General features: G+C 54.0%; 3 protein-coding genes across 3 annotated transcripts; 1 reads left to right on the forward strand and 2 right to left on the reverse strand.

The window, feature by feature from the left end:
• Nucleotides 1–1714: 1714 nt before the first annotated feature.
• On the reverse strand, nucleotides 1715–3801 carry TGME49_277572 (Toxoplasma gondii family D protein). The gene has a single exon (XM_018781772.1). It carries the CDS (start codon nucleotides 3625–3627, stop codon nucleotides 1873–1875), a length of 1755 nt encoding a protein of 584 aa, XP_018635163.1. The 5' UTR covers nucleotides 3628–3801; the 3' UTR covers nucleotides 1715–1872.
• A 1320-nt stretch (nucleotides 3802–5121) lies between these two features.
• On the reverse strand, nucleotides 5122–12738 carry TGME49_275568 (GPI transamidase subunit PIG-U protein). The gene is made up of 10 exons (XM_018781726.1): nucleotides 11500–12738; nucleotides 11027–11243; nucleotides 10403–10551; nucleotides 9556–9642; nucleotides 9178–9219; nucleotides 8643–8723; nucleotides 8019–8072; nucleotides 7227–7283; nucleotides 6510–6630; nucleotides 5122–5812 (listed from the first exon to the last, which is right to left on the reverse strand). Exons 1-10 carry the CDS (start codon nucleotides 12244–12246, stop codon nucleotides 5721–5723), a joined length of 1647 nt encoding a protein of 548 aa, XP_018635164.1. The 5' UTR covers nucleotides 12247–12738; the 3' UTR covers nucleotides 5122–5720.
• Nucleotides 12739–13153: 415 nt separating this feature from the next.
• On the forward strand, nucleotides 13154–21869 carry TGME49_277560 (hypothetical protein). The gene has a single exon (XM_002370430.2). The coding sequence runs from the start codon at nucleotides 13772–13774 to the stop codon at nucleotides 21029–21031; it is 7260 nt and encodes a 2419-aa protein (XP_002370471.1). The 5' UTR covers nucleotides 13154–13771; the 3' UTR covers nucleotides 21032–21869.
• Nucleotides 21870–24432: the final 2563 nt, after the last annotated feature.

Below are 24432 nucleotides of genomic sequence, written 5' to 3' on the forward strand. Positions count from 1 at the left end.
CCAGAAGCGAGCTTCAATGGTGAGGCAACGCGGTAACCTCACTAGAGCTAGAGTAAAGTTATTTCAAACTGGTGGCGGTAATTTAAAAACGATTTCGTGCATGCACGGAAGTCCCTGGAGAGTCCCCACAACGCGGGACTGCCGAACATACTCGCCGCTTCACCTGACGATTCCGAGACAGCAACTAAAAGGGCAGGCGAAATGAGAAGAAGCAGATGCGATCAGAATCGAGGATTGTGAAATTGACGGAGACTTGATACTGCAGGCTCATCACGGGATAGGCGAGAGATGCGACATGACGTAGCTTCTTCTGCTGGCGTCTTGAGTCCAGGCTGAAATCACCTTTCCGAGGGCTAGAAGCCGTCCAACAAAGGACAGAAACTGTGGTAGGAGTTGCGAGGAGGACTGCGATACCAGAAGGAAGCTTTCTGCTAAGAGGATCCCATTTCCCAGGAGACATTAGACGCGTTCAAGACCATGGCGGCGGCTGACCGCGATACGCCAGGCAAAAGAGTTTCAGCCATCCATCGCTATAGTGAGGAGAGAACGTCCTCCCGAGACGAAGGAACACATTTTTGTGGGAGGCTCGCAGAGATGGAGAGGGGACACCCGGCTGATGTGTGCGAAAAAACGAAACACAGCACTGATGTGCATATACAGAAACACCAAGGCTCTTGTGTGTGCAGGCATTAACCCTGAAGTCAGATACCGATGGAGAACGTGTCGCTTTAGTCAAAACCGTAAATCCGACACGAAAATGCAATCTAATTCTATCCCTGTCAAACGCAAACGCTTGACGAGCCAAGGTGGACTTCGTCCCAGGCACCAGAGACGGGCTCAGCTGTGTTAAGTGGACGATGAGAAGAGCCCTTGTAGGATGCCTTGGCTTCAGCGTTAGGTCAAGATGTTCATACAGAAATTGACAGTATGTGTGGCTCAAGAGAAGGATATCAGTGGTGCCCTATCTCTCAGAAATGTTAAGTCTGTTGCCTTACAAGGAACTCTGTGGAGTCGGCTGCGAACTATTTAATTCTGTAGCGTGGCGTGCCAGCCAACTGGGAAGAAGAAATCCAATTCTCTCCGTGCTGACAGCGATGTGGACTGAAGTTCCTAGGCAGTGGGGCTCACCCTGTTGGCGAAGGCAGTCAACCCGTAGCTCAGCGAAGACGACCGGCACATTGAAAACAGATATCCCGTCATGGTTCCGCCTCTTCCTAAAAATGTACCAAACTCCCGTAGTGAGTGAACTCTAGGTTTGGTAGCGTGACAACGGTTGCGAGATCGTTGCATCTGTATGCCACAGTACGTTGACGCTGTCTTTGAAGGTCCTTCACCTCAATCTTGAAGACATGACCGGTGGTCAATATGTACAACCAAACTACAATATCCACACCCGTGGATTCCGTGTGCAGGAATACCCCGCGTTCACTAACGATGCCGTCTCTCAGCTTCCAACGCATACTAAAACTGGCGCATGTAATCCAGTCCTAAACGTACCGCTAGTCATTGAAGCTGCTCTCATTCGGACCGGGTATGCCGTTCAAATGTTTGAACATTCGTATAGGATTGTGTTCAGCAGTGAAGCCGCGAGAAACATGAGGTGAGAAGTTCCGTCAGGGGGGGGGGTGGTAGTCCCGCTGCTCGTAATCTGTGGAGAGCCGTAGATCTTAAGTTGGCAAAACTGGTACATTCGGGAAGTGGGAGACCGGATGAAGAACTTAAGAGTGAATGTGTCTGTCTTACAGTCGACGTTTGTTTGTATATAACGCGCACACGCCCACGAGCTAGTGTCCGGATGTATATGTGGCACAAATAGCGAAGCGTTGAATCAGCAGATCACGCGGGAGAAACACTTCTCGGATATGTGTACTTTTACATCCCACCCTTGGTGGCGATGACGGGCACTGACTTGGACATCGGCATCGGAGCTGGCATGCTCTTCTTCGACTTGCACTGAGTCCTGTACTTGGTCTCGTAGCACGGGTACGCTTGCTGTTTCACGTCCTCGCGGTAGCAAGTCTTGGGGACCGTGTAAGACTGTGTGGAGCATTGGTTTTCCATAACGGTTTTGGAGCATTTGTAGGCCTCCTTGGAGGGGACGTTCTTGTAGCACGTGTGGTCGACCTCGAATGGCACCTTCTTGCACTCCTTTCGGGGGCAGGGGTACTCGACTTCGGTCGGGACCTTCTTGCTGCAGGTCTTGGGGACATACTCGCACTGTTTCTCCATGGTCGTCTTGGAGCATTTGTACGGCTGCTTGCGCGGGACAGACTTGTAGCAAGTGTCCTCGAATGGCACCATCTTGGTTTCGCATTTCGTGCGGTACTTGGTCTCCGGGCAGCTGTACGGGACCTTGATCGGAACCTGCTTGTGGCAGGTGTCTGGTACCTGAACGGGAACGTCTTCGCACTCTTGCTTGTACTCTGTCTTAGGGCAGGAGTACGGTTCCTTTGTGGGCACTTGGCGGGTGCAGACGTCGGGAACTTGGACGGGAACCTTCTTGCAGGACTGTTTGTACTCGGTTTTCGAGCACTTGTACGGCTGCTGGACTTGCACAGTCTCATAGCAGGTGTCGGGAACCTCGTACGGGACCTCTTCGCACTGCTCCTGGTACTCAGTCTTGCTGCACTTGTACGTCTGCTCCGTGGGCACATTTTTGTAGCAGACGTTCTTGCTGGTGAACGGGACCTGCCTGCAGACGCGCTTCTTCTTCAGCTGGCGCAGCTTGCACTCTTTGCCCATGCACGGGACTTGCTCGACTTCGTCGGTGCACTCGGTGCGGAACTCGGTCTTCGAGCAGTCGTACGCCTCCTTTGACATCACCGTCTTCGTGCATGTGCTTGGAACCTGGACTGGAACCTTCGTGCATTGGTTTTTCGTCAGCGTTTTCTTGCACTTGTAAGCCTTCTTCTGATCGACAGTGCGGTAGCAGGTGTCGGGGACCTGGACAGCGACATCGGTGCAGCTGTCTTCGTACGTGGTTTTGCTGCACTTGTACTCCTCCGGCTTCATCACGGTCTTGTAACAGGTGTTGTCGACCTGGAACGGCACTTGGTGGCACTGCTTCTTGTATTCAGTCTTCGTGCATGCATACGGCACCGTCTTGGAGTCTTCCTTGTAGCATGTCTTGTTGACAGTGTAGGGCACTTCGGAGCAAAATTGCTCGGCCTTCGACTTCGTGCACGGATAAGCCTCCTTCTCCATCACGGTTTTGTAGCAAGTGTCGGGAACCTCGACCGGGACCTTCTTGCAAACCTCCTTGCCGCACTCAAAGGTCTCGGTGTTGTACTCGGTCTTTTTGCACGTGTTCGGCACCTCGTAGCATTCGGTCTTGTACTGAGTCTTAGGGCACGAGTACGGGACCCGCTGCATTGTCTGCTTGTAGCAGGTGTCCGGCACTTGAACCGGAACGTTTTTGCAAACCTCCTTTTCCATAGTTTCTGGACAGGAATACGGCTTCTTCTTTGTCACATCCTTGTAGCAAGTCGCCTGAACTTGGTACGGAACAGTCTCGCACACTTCTTGGACCACGGGTGGAGGCGGAGGAACACCCTTAGCATTCGCGCCAGACAAGCAGGCGAGACCTGCCGCCAGCGGCACCAGAGTGGAAGCCAAAAGGCGCACCATGTTGACCACGGGGGAAATATCTAGGGAAATTCACTTTCCGGAAACACCGAACACAGTTCGTAAGCAAAGAAGGAGACAGGTACTTCCTTCGTTGTTAAAGCGACGATACGAAACGAAACAGGGACCTCTCCCTTGGAACACACACCGAGAAAGGAAGTACAGAAACGAGGAAGTGAAAGATGATCCGGATGCTGAGTGTAGAGATTAGCTACGCTCTTCGAACCGTTAAAAGCTCGTCTTGGCGCGTCGACGAGAGGAGAAGCGATGATGCAAATCCTGCCTATTTTTTGGCAGCGATCTGCGCGCAAAAAGCGCAAACGAATTAGAAGCAATGGGAGACCCAGCCATGCCTATTTTTGAACAGTGTTCTGAACGCAAACAGATTGTTGCGTACAGGCGCACATACACAAAACTCGTGGTCCAAAAGCAACCCCCAAAAAGAAAATGAAATACAGTTTCTTGTCAGGGCAACCAGTTCTTCCGTCCACCGTTCGCCTACACTCGGGGTACCCCAGTTGGATGGACACACATCAACAAGCTGTGCAAGACGTGTTCTAATACCCCTGAAGACAAAACAAGATTCTGAATGACCTTTTCGTTCTAAACAGCAGGCAAAATGGTGCAAAGCAGGCGCTCACAAGAACTGAAAACGCGAATGGGCTTTAGACGTCCTCGACAGTGTGCTACGCTCCTCGGTGTAGAAGAGGTCATGCAACACTGTTCCTGTGCCGCGGGTATCCTTCCAACTAAGAAATAAACTTGATACATACTCCCCAGAAGTCAGAAGCTGTGACGGAAACTCATGCGCTGGCCTAAAATACCATCTGCTTTACTACAGAGGACGTGAAGATTCCGCCATCTACAGTGGCTTAGGCCTTTTACAATAACAATTCCGGTACAGTGCTAGCACTATCAAACGCAGGCGGGTCCCCTTTTGATATAGATCCTCCGTGTTGCCTTCCTAAATCGAGAGTGAATTGGGAACCAATAAAGGCTCAGCCACGATGGCTGAGCAAGTCTGCACTCCGCGGAAACGCTGTTTACGTAGCGATGTTTCTCTAGGACAGGCATGATTGTCTCAGCTCAACGAAATCTGCCGTTCTTCAATCGACAGCAACGTCGATATAATGTGATGTGCTGTGATACGCATGCATATATATATATATATATATATATATTGTTAGGTGTTAAAAGTGCATCGACATGCGAGTAACTATGTACGAACCCCCAGGGAAGGTACACCCACCCTTGTGTTTGTTGTATTCATCTGGGTAGCATATCCCAGCGCCTCTAATTCTTTTGCGTGAATCTTTTGGCATTCATGGATTAGGCGATACGCGTTATTCTCCCAAGTGAACCCATGTGTGGAAGCCCTGTGCTTCTGTTCAGGGTAAGACCTGTATCTGATGGTGTCGTACCCTTTAACAAGAACCAAGAAAAAAGCTGCTTCTCCACATGAAGGTAGATGCAAGAAACGTTAAAGTTGTTTTAAGACCCTAAGGACTGCTTTCGAGGACAGCCACACCCCAGACGGCCAGAAAGAAGACAACTTTCGACGAGAAAACGTCAGAAAGACATTCGGTGATGGGGCATGTTCTCTGTGCATTGGCCGCAGGTACACAAGAAAACTTTACCAGAGCACACCCGCTCCACACCGATTTCCGAATATCCTACACGCATGAGACCCTAACCAGCAGAAGGGTAAGGCGGAAAATGGCATTCTTCCCATGCTACGGGGCTGCGTTCTGCCAAAATGCTTCAGCTGAGAAGCGGCCCCAGTTAAATCGTTTCATCGGCAGCCATGAAACCAGACTCGTCTGGTTGCTGGATCAATTCGAACAAGCTTCTATAAACCACAGCTCTAAGACTGTCAGCACTAGAGTTCGCCCTGTGACATTCACTAGTGCCTTCATTACGCATGCCGATACATATAAAAACAGCAACAATCCCTATCCACTCCCTCACACTGAAAAAAACGTAGAGGGAACGCGGGTTTTCCCAGGACTCAGGAAAACGAACTTTCGCTCTTTGGCAACATTCTTCTCGAGGAGACAGGGTCGAGCAACCTCCCGCGCCGAAGCGGTCGACTCAGCTTAAGCTGTCTTTTCCCTCTTTTCAAAAGATTCAGACGAAGTAAAGACTCGGTCTAGAATGACGCCCTTGATCCATTCCAAGATAAGAAAACCTGTGAATCGAACCACACACAAGCGCCACCCGAGCTCGAGGTGTCATCCTAGTCGCGTGAACTGAAACGAAGTCCACTGGTACCAACAGAATCGCTTCCCCGTCTCTTGGTCCGGCACGAGAGCATCCACCAGACGGATGCACTACAACAAGTTACCTCCTTCATTTAGACAGCCAGGGATCGCTTTTGCTTTTAGCAGTTGCGCAACTATATCTGCCGCAGTCCAACAGCTCGGTTTACAGGTGTACGTCCCATTCTGGAGCCTTCGGCCAGGTGTACATACACCTGAGAGACCCAGTGTTCCACGACTAGGGGTCCTGGAAGGACAACTGCGTTCTGTAAAATCGGAGCGTAACTTCACTCTAACAACAGCTTACTCCGACGTGACTCTTTCCGTACCAAAGACAACGAGGACGGACGAAGAGGCAACATGCAAACAGAAACAACAATGTGAAAAGTCGTAGCCACGCCTCTTTTATACATTTGGACAACCTCACACTGCACCGGACTGCAACGGCCTGTCGTCGGGGGAAGAGACTGTTTCGAGCGAAAGAAGAAAAACGGTCGATTACAGGTCACGCCTTCCCCTCACTGTGAATTCAAATGACAACAAGATCTATAAAAATGAGTCACGTCCACTTTCAAAACAAGTACGCCGATTACAAGGGGTGCGTATGCCGTGCACAGACCGCCTTACCCATGAAGACTTGAAAGATAATCTGAATGTTGTAGACAAAGTTCGGGTTCCCTGTGTTCCGGCCTAGCCACAGCTCTGTCGTCACGGGGTAGATCGAGACAGCCACGAAAGCGACGACGATCTGTACACAACAAAAAAGACAGAGGACGGCGAATTCGGGTGAAGAAAAAGAGCGCCTGGGACAGGAAGGACTTGTCGCGTCTCTAGTACCTTTGTGCAGTTTAGTCTACTTTCTCGAAAAAATTGTATAGAGAGCAGAAGGAGAGAGGACGACCGATGCTACTGACTCCTGACACAGCGCACCTTCCACGTCAACAATAAACATTCCTTCGAGAAACACCGAGAATACCCTGAACCAGGGAGTCAAATACATTGAACCTGAATCCACATGGAGCGGATTTGAAACGATACTTTAGAACCCTCACACGAGTGCTTCGTGAGCTAAGTAGGCACGACGAACTTGACATGTGGCGGGTACAACGTTTTATCGAGAGGTGCACCAATTGAGAAGAAAGGAATTAGACGCACAAAATGCCAAGGCCTTTTCTTATCCCGGCATTCCCTTTGAATATGCCTTCGTCGATAGATGAACTGATCGCGTTTCACAAATACAGCCAGTGAAATCTGGGTGATTTCCATGAATGGGGATACATGTCAAAATGTTTCCGCCCCCACGATCCGCAGTCAGTGTGTCACTCAGATGTTCGGGTGTCTTACCAGCTTGACGAAGGCGACCTTCCTTTCCACTATGTGCCACCGACTGATGAGAAGACTCTGAGGCGATCGGCAGACAAGTCACAACAACATGCTTGCGCCAAAAGCTGGATTCGCGGCTATAATGCATCTGTTTCTTCGACTTGCGTTTTGCCACCCCACCCTCCCGCAAACTCTTACGACTATCGACGATCACGGGAGGCTCATGAATGTGACTGGACTCGCCGTAGAGAATAATCCTTCTGACGTGAACTCAGGAGTCAAGTAGGTACACACCGGAGACGGATTGATGATGTCCGTCTGTGCATTTGCGTTGACACTCGGTTATGTCTGTTCGACGCCACTGTAACCAAAGTACTCCTCAACTTAAACTGCGAAGTCACGTAGGCGCTAACCGAGTGCAGAAGAAGTAGGACGACGCATTGCTTGGTAATGCACGGACGTATCGCTCTGTTTACTTCACTGCTAAGAACTCTCGTCCCGACATGTTTACGCTCTTTGTGTCCAGAAGGCCCACCCCGGCCAAAACTTGTCTTTTTCAAACAGTTATACACAAAATGAAAAGATTCACCGTGGATGACGATCAAACGAATCTATGTGGCCGGACGCCAGGCTAAACCTCCAACATACCTTTTACCTACAACTGTACGGAGCACACCAAACCTCCAGGCAAAGAACTAATTGTTCTCTTCTAGATACCCGTGATAAACCCAGTAACGTTTACAGTACGAGTGAGCGTCAACTGTTGAAACAGTGTGTTTCACCGCAAGAGCGAAACTTCCCCACCGGACTTACCACAAGGAACGCGGAATCCGATATGCAGAAAGACGGCTGAAAGAGCAGGGCGATCTGCATGCAGACAGCAGATACAGCCAAGGCCGGAGGTTTCGTTCGAATCAGTTTGGATTTTGCAGCAGCTCTGCTGCTGTGTCGTCTCTGCTGGCGATGTTGACTGCTCATCTCAGGGTGGAACAAGTTTATCCGAGCCTGATGTTTCCCCTTTCTTCTGCAAATCGTTCAACTGGAGCTTTTGTGGAGTCATAAAGTAGGAGCTTCAAGTCTAGGTACCTACATGACGATTGGCCACTGCGCGCAGCGCCGTCCCCGAACAACATGTTCCTCGACTTGATAAATAGATGACAAAGAGACACCGTACAAAGCCGGCAATACAAACACAAAGATCACAGCTAGAGCAGTGGCGACTAAACTAGAGAAGAGTCGAGACGAAAAACGTATTTAGAGCTGGTTACAAAACGTTTTTGGCTACACTTTGCTCTGCACATGTACAGATGTCTCTTTTTTCCAAACGAAGGCCTCAGACGCACACTTGGACTCTGAAACAAGTCCTGCCCTCGGACGGCAGGCGGTGGAGACAGCGCACCCCGGGAACGAGAAGAAAAGCTGAGACTTGTGACTCACAGCGATGACGACCTGGCAGTACGCCAGAGGGTAGCGGAACATCCGGACAAAGAGGGGAACGACGAGAATGAAGCAATGGCCCTGTCGACAGGGGCAGAAAGACAAAAAGAGACAGCAGAGCTCTAGTCGGGGGCTTCTCCTCGACTCAGGCACACTGGACATGCACAAAGTACCCTGGAGTAGCGCGTCTGCGACGAAACGCATCGCCTGAGTGTGTGGCGAGTTCATAGGATTAACTGCTACAGCTCCCAAGAGGCTTCCGCATGCGTTTCCTGAAGAGCAGTGGGAGTTACGTTCACTTGTTCAGATTTAGGAAAAAACGAATTGCATGCAGAGAAAATCCCGTGTGAAACCGCGCCGACAACAGAGAGTTAACTTCTGCCTCCTCAGAAATGAAAAGACCCTTATTACGGACTGCATTTATGGAACGTGGTAGCTAGTGTTCGCGTCGCGGCTCTTTGACAAGACCGGATCCGCAGAAAGGACGGAAAGAGACTTTTTCAGAGACAGTGGGAGAGACCTGATGTGGACGCACCTGAAAGATCATGACGAAGAGAAGGCGATATCTTTCAAAGATCTGCAGGACGGCAGAGAAACTGGAAAGTCGGTGTTTACTCGCGCAAATGAGATTCAAAGTTTTTCGTCTCTTCTCGCACTTCCTAAGAAACCTCGACTGTAATGGGCAGTTGGAACTCTGAGGACGGTCGACGTCTGCGCGCGCTCTCTCAGCCACGGCCCCGACCCCAAGAAAGTGCCAGCCGAAACCAAGAGAAACGCTGGAAGAGACAATCTGTGCCACAGTCGTTTTTCTGCCTCCAAGAGACAGGCGCCGGATCGCCGACCTCGCTATTCGGTTTCTTCGGAAGAAACAAAACGGAGGGGAGTGCGTTTCTCAGTTGAGAACTCAGCTCACCAGTGAGAAGATGTACCAGAAAATCCCCAGGTTGGGTCCGAGGTCCCGCACTCCCCACATGGAGACGACCGTGGAGTCGAGGTAGTCCTGCACAGAGACGAGACCCGTCGCAGAGTGCAGAAGTTGTCAGAGACGCACAGCTGCAAGAACGATTTCCGCTCGAGAAGGACACCGTCGCGGACGCGACCCAGACACGCAGAACGAATGTTTCACCGGAAAAGAAAGCACCTGGACTCGCCGCTCTTGGTCTCCCCAGAAACGCACACGAAAAACTTTCCCGCTCGTTCTCTCGCGAGGTCCAGAGCCGAGCAAGAAGCAAAGAAACTGAGAAGTCTCGTTTTCCAAAGTCCCCCATGTCCTGGTTCCGTCACGGAACGCCTTGGTCTGATCCCCGGTGAAAACGCGACGGCCGCATGCACTCCCCCAGCGGCACATTGGGGGCTCTCTGGCTCCGCTTCTTGTGGACTCTCTGGCGGTGTCTGTGGGAAAGCAAGACTCGTCCAAGTGCTACTTGACATCGACTCTTACAGAACGGAAACGCCCCCAAAACTGCTGGCTCTTTCGTCTGCTCACTTCTGGGGCTCAAACGGAGGCAGCTGCTCGACCCTTAAATGGCGCCTAAACAGCCGACGCAGATCTTGCCTCCAATCTAAATAGGCAATGCACTGACGTCTTTGTCGCACCAGCACCCATACCATCACTGAGTGTCACTCCCGAGCCTTAAATCTGGAGAGGTCTAAACCAGGAGTCCACCTCGCAGAACAGTCTCTTACACAATACACTCCCGGGGGCTACAGCACACTTGTCTCTTTCGCTCTCCCCTGGAAAGATCCACAGGGCGACTTACGGCAGCGTCTGCGGTGTACGCTCTCAACGCAAAGTACGAAGCGACGTGGAGAAGGACACAGAAAGCCAGACCCGCAAAGAAGAGAAGAGTGCCGCGAAGTAGGCCAGGAAGAATGTCTTTCTTTGGAGAAGGCAAAACCTCCAGGAGATCTGCAGGCAACCACAAACTCGCAGGAAGGCGAAGTCTCATAGGTCCACCGGCGCCTGCCGCTGTCACACAGCTATCTGCAGGTGTATGTACACCTGCAGATAGCTGTGTGACAGCGGCTCGGGACAGAATCCACCTCGTCAGTCAATTTCCATGGACAAGAGTGCCAGGCGGTCTCTTCTCCTGCCCTCGAACGTTTCTGATCCAACAGGAGCCCTCATGAACTCCCCCCTCCAAACGGTGAGTCAGGAAACCTCGTGAACAGCACAACAGAAGATACAGCAGGGGGTCAAAGACCTTCAAGATCGAAACCAGCAGTCCAAACCGTGGAAGCGAGGACGCACTACTGACGAAGTTCACGACTTTCTCCCCCTTCCCTTCCTCCTGCTGCTCAAGTCTCGACCCCCACCACGAGCGCTAGCAAAGAAAGAATTGTTTCCACCGATTGACTCTGACTGCGAGAAGCAGCAGACTCACCCAGTCGCTGTACAGTTTGAGTCCGCACTGCATGCAGCAGGTGCGCCAAGGGGAGAGCGAGGAGCAGCGCCTGAGGAGGTCCGACATAAAGAGAAAAACCGAAGAAAACGACAGAGAGCCACCTGGAGAGCCAGCCAGCTCGAGTTGCGCAGGCAAGAGCCGACGCGAAGAAAGCCAGCGGAAGCGTGTGGATGGTCAGAGAGAGAATGGCGCCGATCTGAGAAGAAAGACAAACGCCGAGAAAGTCAGAGATTAGATGCATGTAAGGTCGATGAATCCCTTCTCCAGTTCCTCTCTCTGCCGCGGTGCAGAAAGAGACCCCTTGTTCTCTGACGGTCAAGCAAGAGTCCATTGTGGCGGTGGTGAACAGCAACCACAGAGGACAAAGGGTGTCTGGATCTCATCCCTGGAGCGCTACTCAACGTCCTCACGACTTGAATGTCACTTTGGCGCCTCGAGAGTTCTTGCCTTACCGTCATGGGGTGGAGGAAGTAGCTGGCTGCGACGAGAGCCGGCGTAGCGACGATCTCTTCGACGCCGTCTCGCGGCTGCTGGTGCGATTCCTCGCTCCCCTTCGCGAGTGTCTTGCCTCGTTCGCTCGGTCCTTTCTCCCGCGTCACGTCTGTCGAGTTCTCCCAGTCCTTCTGTCTCCAACTGACCGCCCATGTTCGGGCCTCTGCTGCGGCGACAGCGAGGGCGGTCGCGGCAACCAAGTCGATGAAAATCAAGACAAGGTAGTACCGCCACTGACAGCTGCTGGTGTTGCAACTCTCGTCCGCGCCGCGGCCTGCGCCGGTCAGCCACTTCAAACTGAGGAAGACCAGCGGCTGCTGTCTGTACACCCCGCCCGTGTACGGCGAGAAGGAGAGCGCGTGCAGCGTGAGCGCCTCGCGGAAGGACGAGAAGGAGGCGGAGGCGGGGGAAACCAGTGGCTCCGTGGACTCTGAAAGAGTCAATCCCACAGAGTAAAGAAACAGACGGAGTGCGACTCCGACGGCGAGAAGCACAAGAAGTTGCCAAGAAAAGATGGAGCCTTCTTTTCGCTGACATGCGCGGGTCCAGGTCGGCAGGTCCGCCTCAGAGCGCGCAGACGGCGGGGGTGGAACCGGCGCGGGGAGAGTCGCGTCCAAACTGGAGTCTGTTTCCTTCGCTTCTGGACATTCAGCAGGCGAAGCCTCCACAGCTGGGCGGTGGCGTCGCCGAAGACTCTCCACTGTCATGGTTGGAGCCGGAACAAAACGAGGAAAGGGTGACGATCTCAAGAGACTCCTTGGACGCGAAGGGCGCGCAGACACTGTGCAATAAAGGCGCTCCGGAAGCAGTCCGAGTGAGGGAAGTTCCAGAAACTGGGAAGAAAAACACAGCGTGAGTGTACACCAGCCAACTCTGTGCTGGAATCAATGCGCAAGAGAGCGACCCGCGGCCGTACCACCCCGGGAGAGTCGCCGACCGACGTCAGAGCGTCTCTTGAAAAGGAATGGAGTTCGTCGATAGAAATGGGGAGGGTGAGCTTTACTGTTACAAGATTTCTAAAAAAACTGGAAGGACGGTCTACTTCGATAGGGGGGCCAGCAGGCAGCTGGTTTTCTCGTGTCTTCCGTCGCAAGGTCTGTCGCGCATGTGTGAGCATGTGCGTAGAGAGGCAGAGAAAGCCACTCTCGGCACTTGAAGGTCCCGCGTTTGCTTCCTTCACTTTAAAACGCGATTGAAGAGATAAGAACAGCTCTCTGAAACTTCCTATAGACACTTCCTCTCCGGGAAAACGGGGTTCTCCTTCCGAGACTCCGTGTCGAGTTTTTTCGCATGCGCATGTGTGCAGCGACAGCTGCTGCTGCAGGTTGACTAGACATGCTGGAAACAGCAGTTTTCTGTACCTTCACGTGGCTGTACCAAAGCCTTTTTTCCAGCAAGAACTCTTCGCCAGGAGCTGTTTGCTTGCGTGATTTTTCTCCCCTGTAGCTCGACTGGTTTTTCCGTAATGCACTCTTTTGTCTGTGACAGACCTCCTGGCTGGCAGCGGTACCACCTCTCCCACCCCCCGTGTCTGAGGTCGGTGTCCTGATGGTTGGACATGTGGAGTCTGGGAAAAGCGGAAAAGTTTTGCGCAACACTGTGTTTGATTCTTTACAAAGATTGCTTTCGAGAGAGCGCCGCTGGATTTTCGCCCCTTCCATCCGGCAGGAACCTGCAAATACGCCAAGATATGTCCCGGCGTCCGCCAGTTCCTCCCAACCGAACGCAGTCTCTTGTCACTCTCCTTCATCGCCGACTGTTCCTCTCCCGCGTTACTTCCTGAGAGGTGTCGACTCGTGTAACTGCACATTAGCAGCCGCTGAAACCCGCCGCTACGTAGCAAAAAAAAGTATTCATATGCAGGCATGTATTCGGTGTGTGTGCGCATGCATTTTTTCTCGAATGCATCGCTGTATCGCGGTTTCTTTGCGAAGTTCAAGAGTCCTTCCTGGCTCCGATGGAAAGGCTCGAGTGTCAAGCTCGAGGTTTGACATTCAAGATTCGTCAGATCGCCGCAGGTCGCGTCTGCGTCGTTCAGCGTTCCTGCTGGTCGCAGCTGCACAGTTTGTCGGAGGTTGTGGCACAGTAGATGCGAGGGGAGTCTGGTGTCGGCCGAATCGTCTGTGACCTGAATGTTTCATTCTAGTCTTTTGCGCGTGATCATAGACCTAAATACCTCGTGTGAGTCGTGCAATCTGTGCCGAATACAGAAAAACGTCCTTTCGAGAAGGAATGCCGCGCGCCTGTCTCAGTGTGCCAGGGGCGTCTTTCGCCGCGACAGCTCCTCTGTCCGCTGCGAGAGCGGCAGACACGGTCGCAGCGAGTTCTTCCGTCTCTGCGCCCGAAGAGGAGAAACATGAGCATTCGTCTCTTCCCGGGGAAAGCCGGGGAGAAAACGATGCCCCGTTGGCTCCCCTCACGCCACAGGGAAGCACTGTGCCTGTTCAGACGGTCGACTCCTGGCCCGAAGCGTCGGCTCCAGCGGAGTCAAATGCTCCCCCGAATCCAGACGACGCACAAAAATCTGAGAAAGAGAGTGCGAAAACAGATTCTTCGTCCAAAGAAGCGTTAGATGGGAGTCGGCTCAATACGCAGCTCTGCCCAAAGACCCATCCCTCCTCCCCATCAGAAGAAAAGACTTTGGAACTCGCGCCGTCCAAGACGCTTCCGCAACCGTCACGAGACGCGCCTGCGGAGACCGGAACGCATGAAGATGCTCAAGTTCTCTCTAATCCGAGGACTCATGTGAAGGAGACATCTTCCCTCTGTCGACCTGCACCTGACGACCAGCAGACATCGTCTGCCGGGGCAGGAACAAACGAATGCGCCGCATGGAGGACGACGCATGACCGTCCCTGTGGCTGGGCCGCTTCTTCCCTGCCCTGTGGGGTGTACAGACTCCCGAGGCCGCCTTCAGCGAGTACTTTTTCCGATGCGTTTTCTGGCGCCTTGAACACTCTCCCGCCAACCCTCGCCTTCTCCGGGCCGTGCAATCCGCACTCTCACATGAGCGCATGCAGTTCGTCTCTCGGACTCCACGAGTCCCCGGTACATCCCTGTGTCCACAGCAGCTGGCTCTTCGCGTCCGACTGTCCAAACCGGCTTTGTCGCTGCCAGACGCGCGACGCGAGAAAGCACCATTCACTGTTGCCTTGGCGCTGTCGCCGAGTTTTTCGTGAGAGACCTGCGGGACTCGGTAGGGACAGACGGGGGCCTTCGAGTGTCGCCAGCGAGAGCAGCCGCAGCGAAGACGACCCCAGCAGCTGCAGTGACGCCTCCTGTGCTGCTGAGCTTGTCTTCTCTCCAAAGCATGCCTACCGTATCGCCAGTGGGGACGCCGGAGCCGCCTGTGGGTGCTTTCGAGGCCGCACAAAGCTTCTGAAGCGAGGCATCGCATGTGAAGAGCGAAGAAAACATTGTGAGACAGGCTACAGTCGCAGGCGCATTCGACGCCGTAGAAGCAACAGTGCAAGCAGCTTCTCCAGTTTCCCTCACTCTCTGCGAAACGCCTCCGGTCTCCATCTCCACCACCGTTCTCTGTGCCCCCATGGATGTCTCGACCCGGTTCAGACTGTGACGGATTTCGCGCCTCCGTGGGTCGGACGGGGGATCGTCGCATGTCCGAGAAAGGGAGACTCTGCGCCTCTCAACACCCGCCAGTTCGTCAGGCTTCGCCAGAGACGCGGGCGCGAGGCGTTGAATCCAGTGGAAGAGACAGAGAGAGACATCAGGGGGCTGTCCCAGTCCTTTCCGCGCAGGCTTCCGCGCCGGCGGCTCCTGTCTGGTGGGAGGGCCTCCCCGGCGATCACTCGAAGGCTTAGCGACGCATGCAGCGAGAGCAGCACCGGCACCAAACACATTCCCTGGGCTGGCGTCGTCACGAAGGATGCATGCAAAGCTGCGGCTTCAGCGCGCCGCGCCGCTCGCCAGTCGGTGGCTGACGCGAAGCAGCCCTCGCAGGTGAAGGCTGAGGGGTCCGTAGACACCCACGATACTCCAAACTGCGGAGGCTCCGTAGACGGAAACCGCTGGGATGGTGTCGCGAGGCGGGGGGAAGCTGACGACGACCCAGGTCGCAGTCTGAGTCTTGTTCAGGCTTCGTCTGAAGCGGATAGAACTGCAGTTGATTTGTGTAGCTTGGAGGTCAGAGGTGAGAAAGACGGCGCCTGTGAGGCGGGTCAAACGGAGTCTCAGCGCCACACGGGCCTCGCGCCTGGAGACAGGCTGCGAGCTGGTGATCCCAGCCTCTCGAACTCGGCACATGCATTCCAAGAACAGCGACCAGAGGCGAAGTTCTCTCGGCCTCGCGCTTTACACACAGTGCCCCGGACGATCGATTGCTCCTTGAGCTTCCTCGACGAACAGTCCAAGTGCAGCAGCGGCTTCAGTCCGTGGAACGGGACCCTGTCGGGAACGCCTTCGCTCTTTTCAGACGACCTCACCTGTGAGTCGTCCACCACGCTCTTCACGGTAGACGGGATCGGCCTCGCCGGTCCTCTGAGACTTCCTTCTATCCCCCCTCCGCTTGCGGGGCCTTCTGCCTCTGCGTTAAACAGAGGCGCTGTCTCCTCCGTCTCCTCGGCTCCTGCGCCGCTTGCACCGCATGGGTTGCCTGCAGGTGGCGAGGGGCGCCTCTGGACGGCGGAGAGCGGCCGCTCTTCCGGCATCGCGGCAGGCGAGGAGCAAGGTGCAGAGGTCGGCCAGGTGGATAAAGGCCTTGCTTCTGTACCTCGACCGGCGCAGTCGGTTTCAACTGAGAGAAGGGAGGGGGAGACGATGAACCATGAGCCTCGGCTTGTCTCGGACTTGATTCAAAACGCAGGAGAAACAGAAGAAGTCTGCTTTGGTGTCGGGATGTCGTCGCTGGGCGGCGATGCACCCACGTCAGGGTCACGGAGATTCTCCCGCAGTTCCACGCCTCGCTTGGGGTCTGCTGGAACATCTCTTGGCATTTCAAACACTCGACAGGATGTTTCTTCTCCTCCAGACACGGCGTTTGAGAAACCGAGGGACGCTCGTTGGACGTCGCTTGCGTCTCCGAGGGAGTTTGTGAAGAGCCAGCTCGTGGAAGAGCGACCAGCAGAGACCCGAGGTGGACTTCCTCGGCTGCTGCCCCGAATCATCTACGACCCTTCAAACGAAGAAATAGGGATGACCTGCAGCAGCCACAGAAGCAGCAGTGTGCAAGACACCCCCACAGCTAGCGCCGGTGCGAACGAGACGCCTTCAGTCTCTGCCTTCGAGCTGGAAAGAAATCTTGAAAAAGCAGACAGATCGGCCTCTGCAACGGAGCAGCTAAAAGGCCCCACCCCCTCGAGTCTTTCGAAGGAGACAGCAACGCTAGCTGGGGCACCTCAGGAGGCGCGATTGCCAAGGTCCGGAGAAGCAGAAACGCGAGAGCCAAGAAGAAAGCGAGAGGAGACGCAGGAGACAAGAGGCAAGCGCGAGAGACAGAAAGGAGGGGAAGAAGGAAAACAAATGCTCGGTGAGGCAGGAGACGCGATTGTCGTCGTCGGAAGGTCGACAGACCGAAAAGAAACAGAAATGCTTCGCCAGGCAGAGGCAACACTCCCACTCTTTGCTTTTTCTCTCTCCTCTCTTGCTCTGGACAGAGACGGCGCCTCAGAGTCGGAGGTGGACGGAGGAGCAGATCAGCGGGCCTTTTTATCTCTGGATGCAGAGCCGGGGAACGGCGAGACTGCGAGGCCTCTCTGTGGAAGAGATCTCCCGCCCTCCGCGCCGAGCTTCGCTGATACATTGCCGAGTCCGGACCGAAGGGTGTTGAAAGAGTTTGCGCGTTTTCCAGGGGACACTGGATGCACAGAAGGACTGCCTTCGCTTCTCAGTGGTCAGGGATTCAAAAACAGGGAAGGAAACCGGAAAGACGAGGGAGCTGCGGAGCAGAAGGAAGCGAGGAAATCTGCAACTGAGGAGACCGTGGGGAGTGCAGGCTCCGGACCTCAAAGGACAAGGCCGTCGCGCCGCGGCGCCGACAGCGACGCGACGACGGTTGTGCCTCCAACCGGTGGGGCTCCAGAGGAGCGCGGGACTGACAGCAGCCGCGTCGACACAGAAGGCTCTCCAAGCAGCTGTGAAGACTGGACGAAGGCGGAGCAAAGCGTCGAGGATTTCCAGGAGACAGCGGCCGAGGCGCGTGTACACCGGGCCGCGAGTCAGGAGCCAGAAAACGCGACAGGCGTCGAATCACAGGACTTGCGCTACGCGGCAGACAAGTATTGCCCCGCGGGTGCATGCATGAGCTTCGTGCTCCACTCTGAGCTTCTCTCTTCGGACGCAGAGAGCGACGCGTCTCGCCGCGCGGCCGGAGGAAGGTGGCTAGGAGAATGCGCAGCTTCTCTCATGGCGAGGAACCGAGACCTTGGGGTCTCCTTGGAGGGAGAGGGAAAGCGAGAAGTGAGAGACGATCTGCCTTTGGCTCTCCCTCGTGAGGGCGATGATTTGGTTGGCCGTTTTTGCACGAACTTAGTCGACCGGAACACGAGGAGAGACAGACTCGCTGCGCGCCGAAGTTGCTCAGTCGATTCCGCCTTCACCGAGCAGCCTCTGGAGCCTCCCCGAAAGAGTTCCCTGGCTTTTGAAGCAGCTCACGATATCCATGCACCTTCTCGTCCAAACCCAGCGCCCGCAGATGCATCTTTTCCTCCCACAGCGCCTCGAGCAACGGCGCCACCTACGCCTGCTGTTCCAGCTTCAGAGGTCTCTTCCACACTCGTTTTCAGCTTCTCCGGGTCCGAAGGCGTCACGGTCCTCGAGCAATGGGGAGGAAGTGCAGCTCAGCTAGCCACAGAGAAAGTTGCTGCATGCGCCGATGCTGGAGAGCCTGGCGCTCCGAGCTTCTCGCTGCAGGCCTCCGGGGGGCCGCCACACCCTGGAGGGCAGAAGCCGCCGCAGCCAGGAGCTGGAGGGGAGGGGAGGGAGGGAGAGATTTTGGAGAAGAAGAGAAACTCAAGTGAGTCCGAGGAAGGCCGCGAGGACGAGCAATTCGAGAAGGCGGAGTCGAACGAGTGTGGAGGAAGCGCTCCTTTTTTCTCTCCGTTCGAGGAGACCCTTGGTCCCCCCGATCCTCCTCTACCAGCAGCTGCACCGGAACGAATTCCGCCGAGCACTTGGGACGCCTCGGTCGATTTCAATATGGTTGGGGGCGAGGTTTGTGTGTACGCGGAGGACTGCCCTCAGCGCTCAGAATCGTTTGCATGCAGGGTGAAGGACTCGAATGAAGTGAGTGGAAAGGCGTCTTTCTTGACCTCTGTGTCGGAGGGGAGAAAGGCGCCGTCAGCAGAAGAAAAGAGCGTCGCCTTCGCAGGTCTTTCTCGTGCTCCACCTCCAGGTTCGACAGCGAAGCGCGGCGGAGCAGTCCCTTCGCATATTCCTCTTCCTGCCTTGTTTTCGAGTTTCTCAGGCTCGCCGGAGACTCGGGGCCTCGCGCCTCTTCTCTCTTCGTCGGCCTCCCTGGACACTGCCTCGCCGTTCGTTGACTCTTCTCTTCTGTCCTTTGCTCGAGAGGATCCGTCGGCGACTCGGGTGAACTCGAAATCAACTGCAAAAGCAAACGGGCGAGAGAATGAAACTGTCGCATCCAGCGTGATTTCCAGATTCGCTGCTCCGTTTTCTCCTTCCCCCGATGCCTCGGCGACAGCGTGTGTGTCTCCAGCTGTGCGGTCCCAGGAGACACTCCCAGGCCTGCGCCAGGACCTTTCTCTCTCTCCCCTTCGCGCGTCGTCTCTCGCTTTCCTCTCTCCGTCGCCGCTCAAGGAAGAAGAGGCATGGGGAGCAAATGGCGAGTCCACCGTTAAAGGAGCGAGAATGGGATGCGCTGTCTGCGGTGCATGCGGCAGCTCGACGGCGCGCCAGCCTCGCAGGTCTGCGGTTTCTTCTAGACTGCAGAGCGTGGAGCAACGCGCGGTCGAGGAGTCGGAGTGCGTCTGCCCGCTCGACACCCAGGCCTTGAGAGCCTTGAAACTCCGAACCTGCTGGGGCCTCGTGGAGGTTACACGAGAAGGCGAGTTCTGTTTCGCCTTCAAAGCTCGCTCGGAGCTGCGCGACCTGTACACGCCAGCCGAGAGACAGCCGTCGTCTGCGCTGCTGAGTCCCTCTCTTTCAGGTGGGTGTCTGAGAGGCGAAGACGAGTTTGACGTTTGTCCGGTCTCCGTCTGGCCGTCTGCTTCCCCATGTCGCGGGGCTCGACAACTCGCAGGCGCTCTTGGAGCGCCGCATGCGTGCTCGAGTGGGGGAGAACGCGAGACCGACAGAGACGCTGCTTCAACGGAGACAGAGAAAAAGCCTGTTCGGAAGGCAGCCGTCGAGCTTCTGTTTGTTGTAGAGCCAGGAGGTTGGTCAGTGCGCGTTCAGGAATTCGGACAATCTTCGCCCGGACGCGTCTTGAAACGCTTCCACGTCGAGTGCCTCTCAGGCCGCCAGGCTCTCCGGTACCAGTACGCATGCGAGATTGTGGAGTGTCTGAAGCAGAACTCGCCGAAAGTGATTTTGAAGAAGTCTGGGGTCGGCCTCTTCCAGCTCATGAGCAACGCGCCCGCGGATTTCACTGCGACTTTCACTTCCACCTTCTCGCTCTTCATTTCCTCGATTCACTTGCGGCGAGGCGTCGTCTGCATTCAATCGCGTCTAGGCGACGCTCTCCACCTCCCGGCAGACGATGTAGCTCTCCTCACGCAGAGCCCGGAGCTCGAGCCGCTCGACAGAGAAGCTCTGCTTCCCGAGAACTCCAGTTGCTCTGCAGGCCAAGAAAAGTTCTTCTCGCACAATCCCTGCACGCTCCGCCGAGACACTCAGAGCTGGGCCTCTTCGAGCTTCGCGGATTCTGAGGAGGCACTCAGCTCACGGTGGGGCAGAAGCACAGCGACGAGAAGTACTGCATGCAGTTGGACTAGCACTCGATTCGAGTCTCGCGCCGAGGCCTTGGGAGAGGGAAAAACACTGAAAGGGAGGGAGGGAGGTGAGTCTGACAGACGGAGAGAGACTGCCGAGGAGACCGTCGTCTTTTCGGGTACGAATGCCGGCGAGTTCTCGTTTGGACCCTGCGCCTCCTCGGCGGGGCATCTGTCCTCAGCTTTGCGGGGACCTGGCGAGACGAAGAAACGCGCAAGCGAGAGTGGAAAAGAGAAGAAGAGACGACAATGGGAAGAAGTTCGCGGCGCCCTAGCGGCAGCCCAGTTGCCAGTTGCTTCAGTGGTACAGGCATGGCAAGTCGTTTTGAGAGCTTTTGCTGTCTGCTGCGAAGAAGAGCAGCGGGGCTGGTGTACGTACACCGCAGCGCTGCAGCAGAAGCTGAGGGAGATCCAGCGAGACGACGGGGAGAGGCCCTCAGACGCGGCAGACCTTTGGGGCGGGAGGCATTCAGATAAAGAGGAAGGGAAAGATAGAGAGAATTTGGATGTCGCGCAAATGCGCAGACAGATCTACCAGAGCATCTTCCCCATCTCTGTGAAACGAAGGAGCCAGTGGTGGACTTGAGAGAGCTTGATGGTGCGTTTTCACTTGAAGAAGGGAAGTTGGGTGCGCTGGATCAGGCGCTGTGGCGCCTCGTGGCTCGAGCAAACGAGGAAGATGGAGAGTTTCGTGATGAGGTTTCCGGAGGAAACGAAACAGAGAGAATGTCAAAGACAGCTGTTTCTCCGGAAGAAACTTGCTGCTTTGCTGGTGGAAAAAGGACGGAGAGAAGTCGAGGGCAAATCGGGTCATGTAGCGAAGCCGCTGGAGAAATGATCCGGGGGATTCGTCGCGAGACAAGAAACGCCTTCGCTCGTTCAAAGCACAGGGAAGAGGAAAAGCAAAACTAGTGAGGTTCTCTTGCTTCTGTCACAGAGAGATAATAAGAGAAGCCGAGGAAAAGTGGAGAGGGCTGCAAGTTCGGGGCGCGTAGGGACTTGAGGTTCACGGTGGGGGGAGGGAGGATGGAGGAGGACGAGGTCTCGTATTTTTTCCAAAAGATTTCTTCCGAGATTTTTCCAGACAAAGGAAAACATGCAGAACGAATTTCAAAAGGGAACTGAAGGCGAAAATGCCATGTCATTCGTTTTTTCAAGGTGCTTTTCAACGCGAGTTTTGCCGTGGTTGTTTGTAACGACAGCGGAGACGAGGTATCTGTTCGGGTCGAGGCACTGCGTTGCAACTCTGAGCAACATCGGTAATCTTTATTTGACTTTTTCAGGGAAAAAGACGCGAGCTTTCTCACTGGTATGCAGGCCTTGTTTTCAGGAATTACTTTTGAGCGGAGGGCGGTGGGGGCAGCGATGTTTTTCACGGGCCAAAGAAAAGCGGCAGTTGTCCTACACAGGAGAAGTGGATCCGCCTTCTTTTGGATGTTAATGCTTCTAGATAGTAACCTGTATATATGCATATATTTGCACACAGTTACTCACACATATATATTTGTGTAGTCATCTGAATATATTCACAGATGTATGCATCATATATATATATATATATATATATATATACTTATGTATATAGAAAGAGACAGATCCATGAGTGCTTCTGCAGCATAAGCAGTGGTATTTTCTTTGAGTCTTGATGTCAAATGGCAACGCGAAGAACGCGCGAGTCAAGCGTGGACAACACCATTCGCTGGCTTCGTTTGACCAAGTATCCGTTTCAGAAACTGACTGGGTTGATGGATCTTGATACTTATCCACTGTGTGTAGGCACACCCCTCCGCAGACGCACTTGTTAAATTACAAATATGAATAGAAGCATGCATATATATGTATACATATATATACACATACATATATATATATACATATACGTATCTGCGTGTATGCATAGATGAGAGGTACCTCAATTTTACGTTTGTTACAGTATGGAGTCGTATACACCTTGTCCCGGAGAAACAGTGCTTAGAACGAGGCGTTTGTTTCATCTTTTGAACGGCAGATTTGGATCCTGAGGTGATGAAGTTTCTTCCATCGGTGCGTTGACTTTCTCAAAAAACAATATGCTGGAGTTTCTCGTTTCGGCACATCACCCTTCGGCGAAAACAACCTGGCATGGGTCCGGCTCGGGCTGCCATAGCGCTTCTTCAGAGGGACGTCAGGCCATTCTGGAAAAGTCCGCGTTAACTCGAACTCTCCCGGATTTGTCCCTGTGATCGCTTTCTTGATTCTCTCTTCGTCACTTTGAACCGCTGGAAGAATCCCCCAATTCACAGAAACCGACGGTGTCATGCGCCGTCGTCTACGCACCTCCCCTGTGAAACAGAGGACTGAAACTTCGGCAAGAAAGGAAGCGGTGTGTGTTGTCACGTGAGAAGACGGAGAGGAGCCCGTCAGAGAAGTCTTCGCTTGTCTCTGTTTCGACTCCGAACATGAGAAACTTCGCACTTTTTCCCCAGCGTTTCCTGTGACTTCTGTGTTTCCGTGTGCCAGTTTCCCGCCACAATCAGTCCGACCACGGTGTCAAACAACAATGGTTTTTCTTGGAAGGCCGCCAACTGAGGCCCCTCCTTTAGAGATACGGCCAAGGCTATTTAGCTAGATAGAAGCATCCGCTGACCACCGTAGACCGCTCGACCTAGATCTTGACTGTCTACTACCTCAGAGCTGAGTTCGACTGCGTTAGCAGAGCGCAGTTGACGTGATAATTATTGGAGAAAAAGAACCATTTAAACAGCCCGTATCAATGCAGCAGCGAAAGTCTGAGTCACCTGGGGTCCATCTACAGTTTTTCAACTTTGTACACACAAGCTCTGTTGAGGGTTCGGAACTCGTGGGTTTGTACAGGGGATCCAGTTGCAGGTTTGCACATAAACTGTCAGTCTTTTTTGCGTAAATGCAAACATGCACGGTGGAAGGTCTTCTGGGACCTCTTTACATTCTTGCGTGTACATTTCGTTAAAGCGGAAAAGGGAGCACGTTACACTGTATCGCGAAATGTTTTACCTGCCATGCGGTCGACTGGGGATAGCAGTAGCAGGTCAGACAGGAATCCGAGCACCTCCATGTCAGCTCAATCCCCGTTCGTTCTTGAACTAGAACTGTAAAACCAGTGGTTGTTGACATTTATGTCATTTCCGCTTTGTCAATAAGACCTCAGCAACGATGAAACGTGAGTGATTACCATAATGACGAACGCCTCTACGTAACGGAGAATCGGGTCGTCTGGAACCCTCTCCTCGGTCTAACGAGAGAGACATGGCTGTGAGGAAGTCTCCAGAAAAGAAAAGCCAGAGACAGAACACACGGCGACATAGCTCTTCTTTCTGAAACTAGCTGGAGATTCTGGAGAGCAAGAGAAAAAGTACCTCTGCGAGAATTGACGGTGAATCACCGACCCCTACTAGAACGGGAACTCGATGAGAAGCGAAGTCGTCCAAGCCGTCGCTGAATAACTAGAACTCCTGTCATACAACTCCTGAGCTGAATTGAAGTCTAGAAGAATACGAAGCAGCGTATAGCGAGACGGGAGTGTGTCGCGCGGAGAAGACTGTGGCCAGCTGCTCAAACTTCGGAGCATGCAGTGACCTTCCCGCGTGCTTCTCTCCGGCACACTTACTGCAAACTTAGTGTAAACTTACCCGCTTCTTTTTAACCGTCTCCTTCCGATGTTTCCACCCTCGGGACGCTTTTCTGGAATTAACGATGTCGGCGTTCTCTCGACTTCTCTTGACCAGCAGCCCAGGACCCCCCAGTCGATCGCGCCCTCCACTTTTCCCTGCGAGTTTTCGCGTGCTGTGTCTTGACAGGCTTTCACGTGGACGGTGAAATTCCCCGTCGACTTCTCCTCTCCTCCTCAGTCGCTTCGCTTTCTGTCACTCTTTCACTCTCGTCGTTTTTCCTATCGCCGCCCCTGTCTTTCTTTTATCTGGCTCGTCTTCGTTTCCTCTCCTCGAGAAAACTGTCCCTGAAAGTCCGTTG

This window comes from Toxoplasma gondii, chromosome XII, assembly GCF_000006565.2.
Source record: "Toxoplasma gondii ME49 chromosome XII, whole genome shotgun sequence".
Classification (NCBI taxonomy): Eukaryota; Apicomplexa; class Conoidasida; order Eucoccidiorida; family Sarcocystidae; genus Toxoplasma; species Toxoplasma gondii.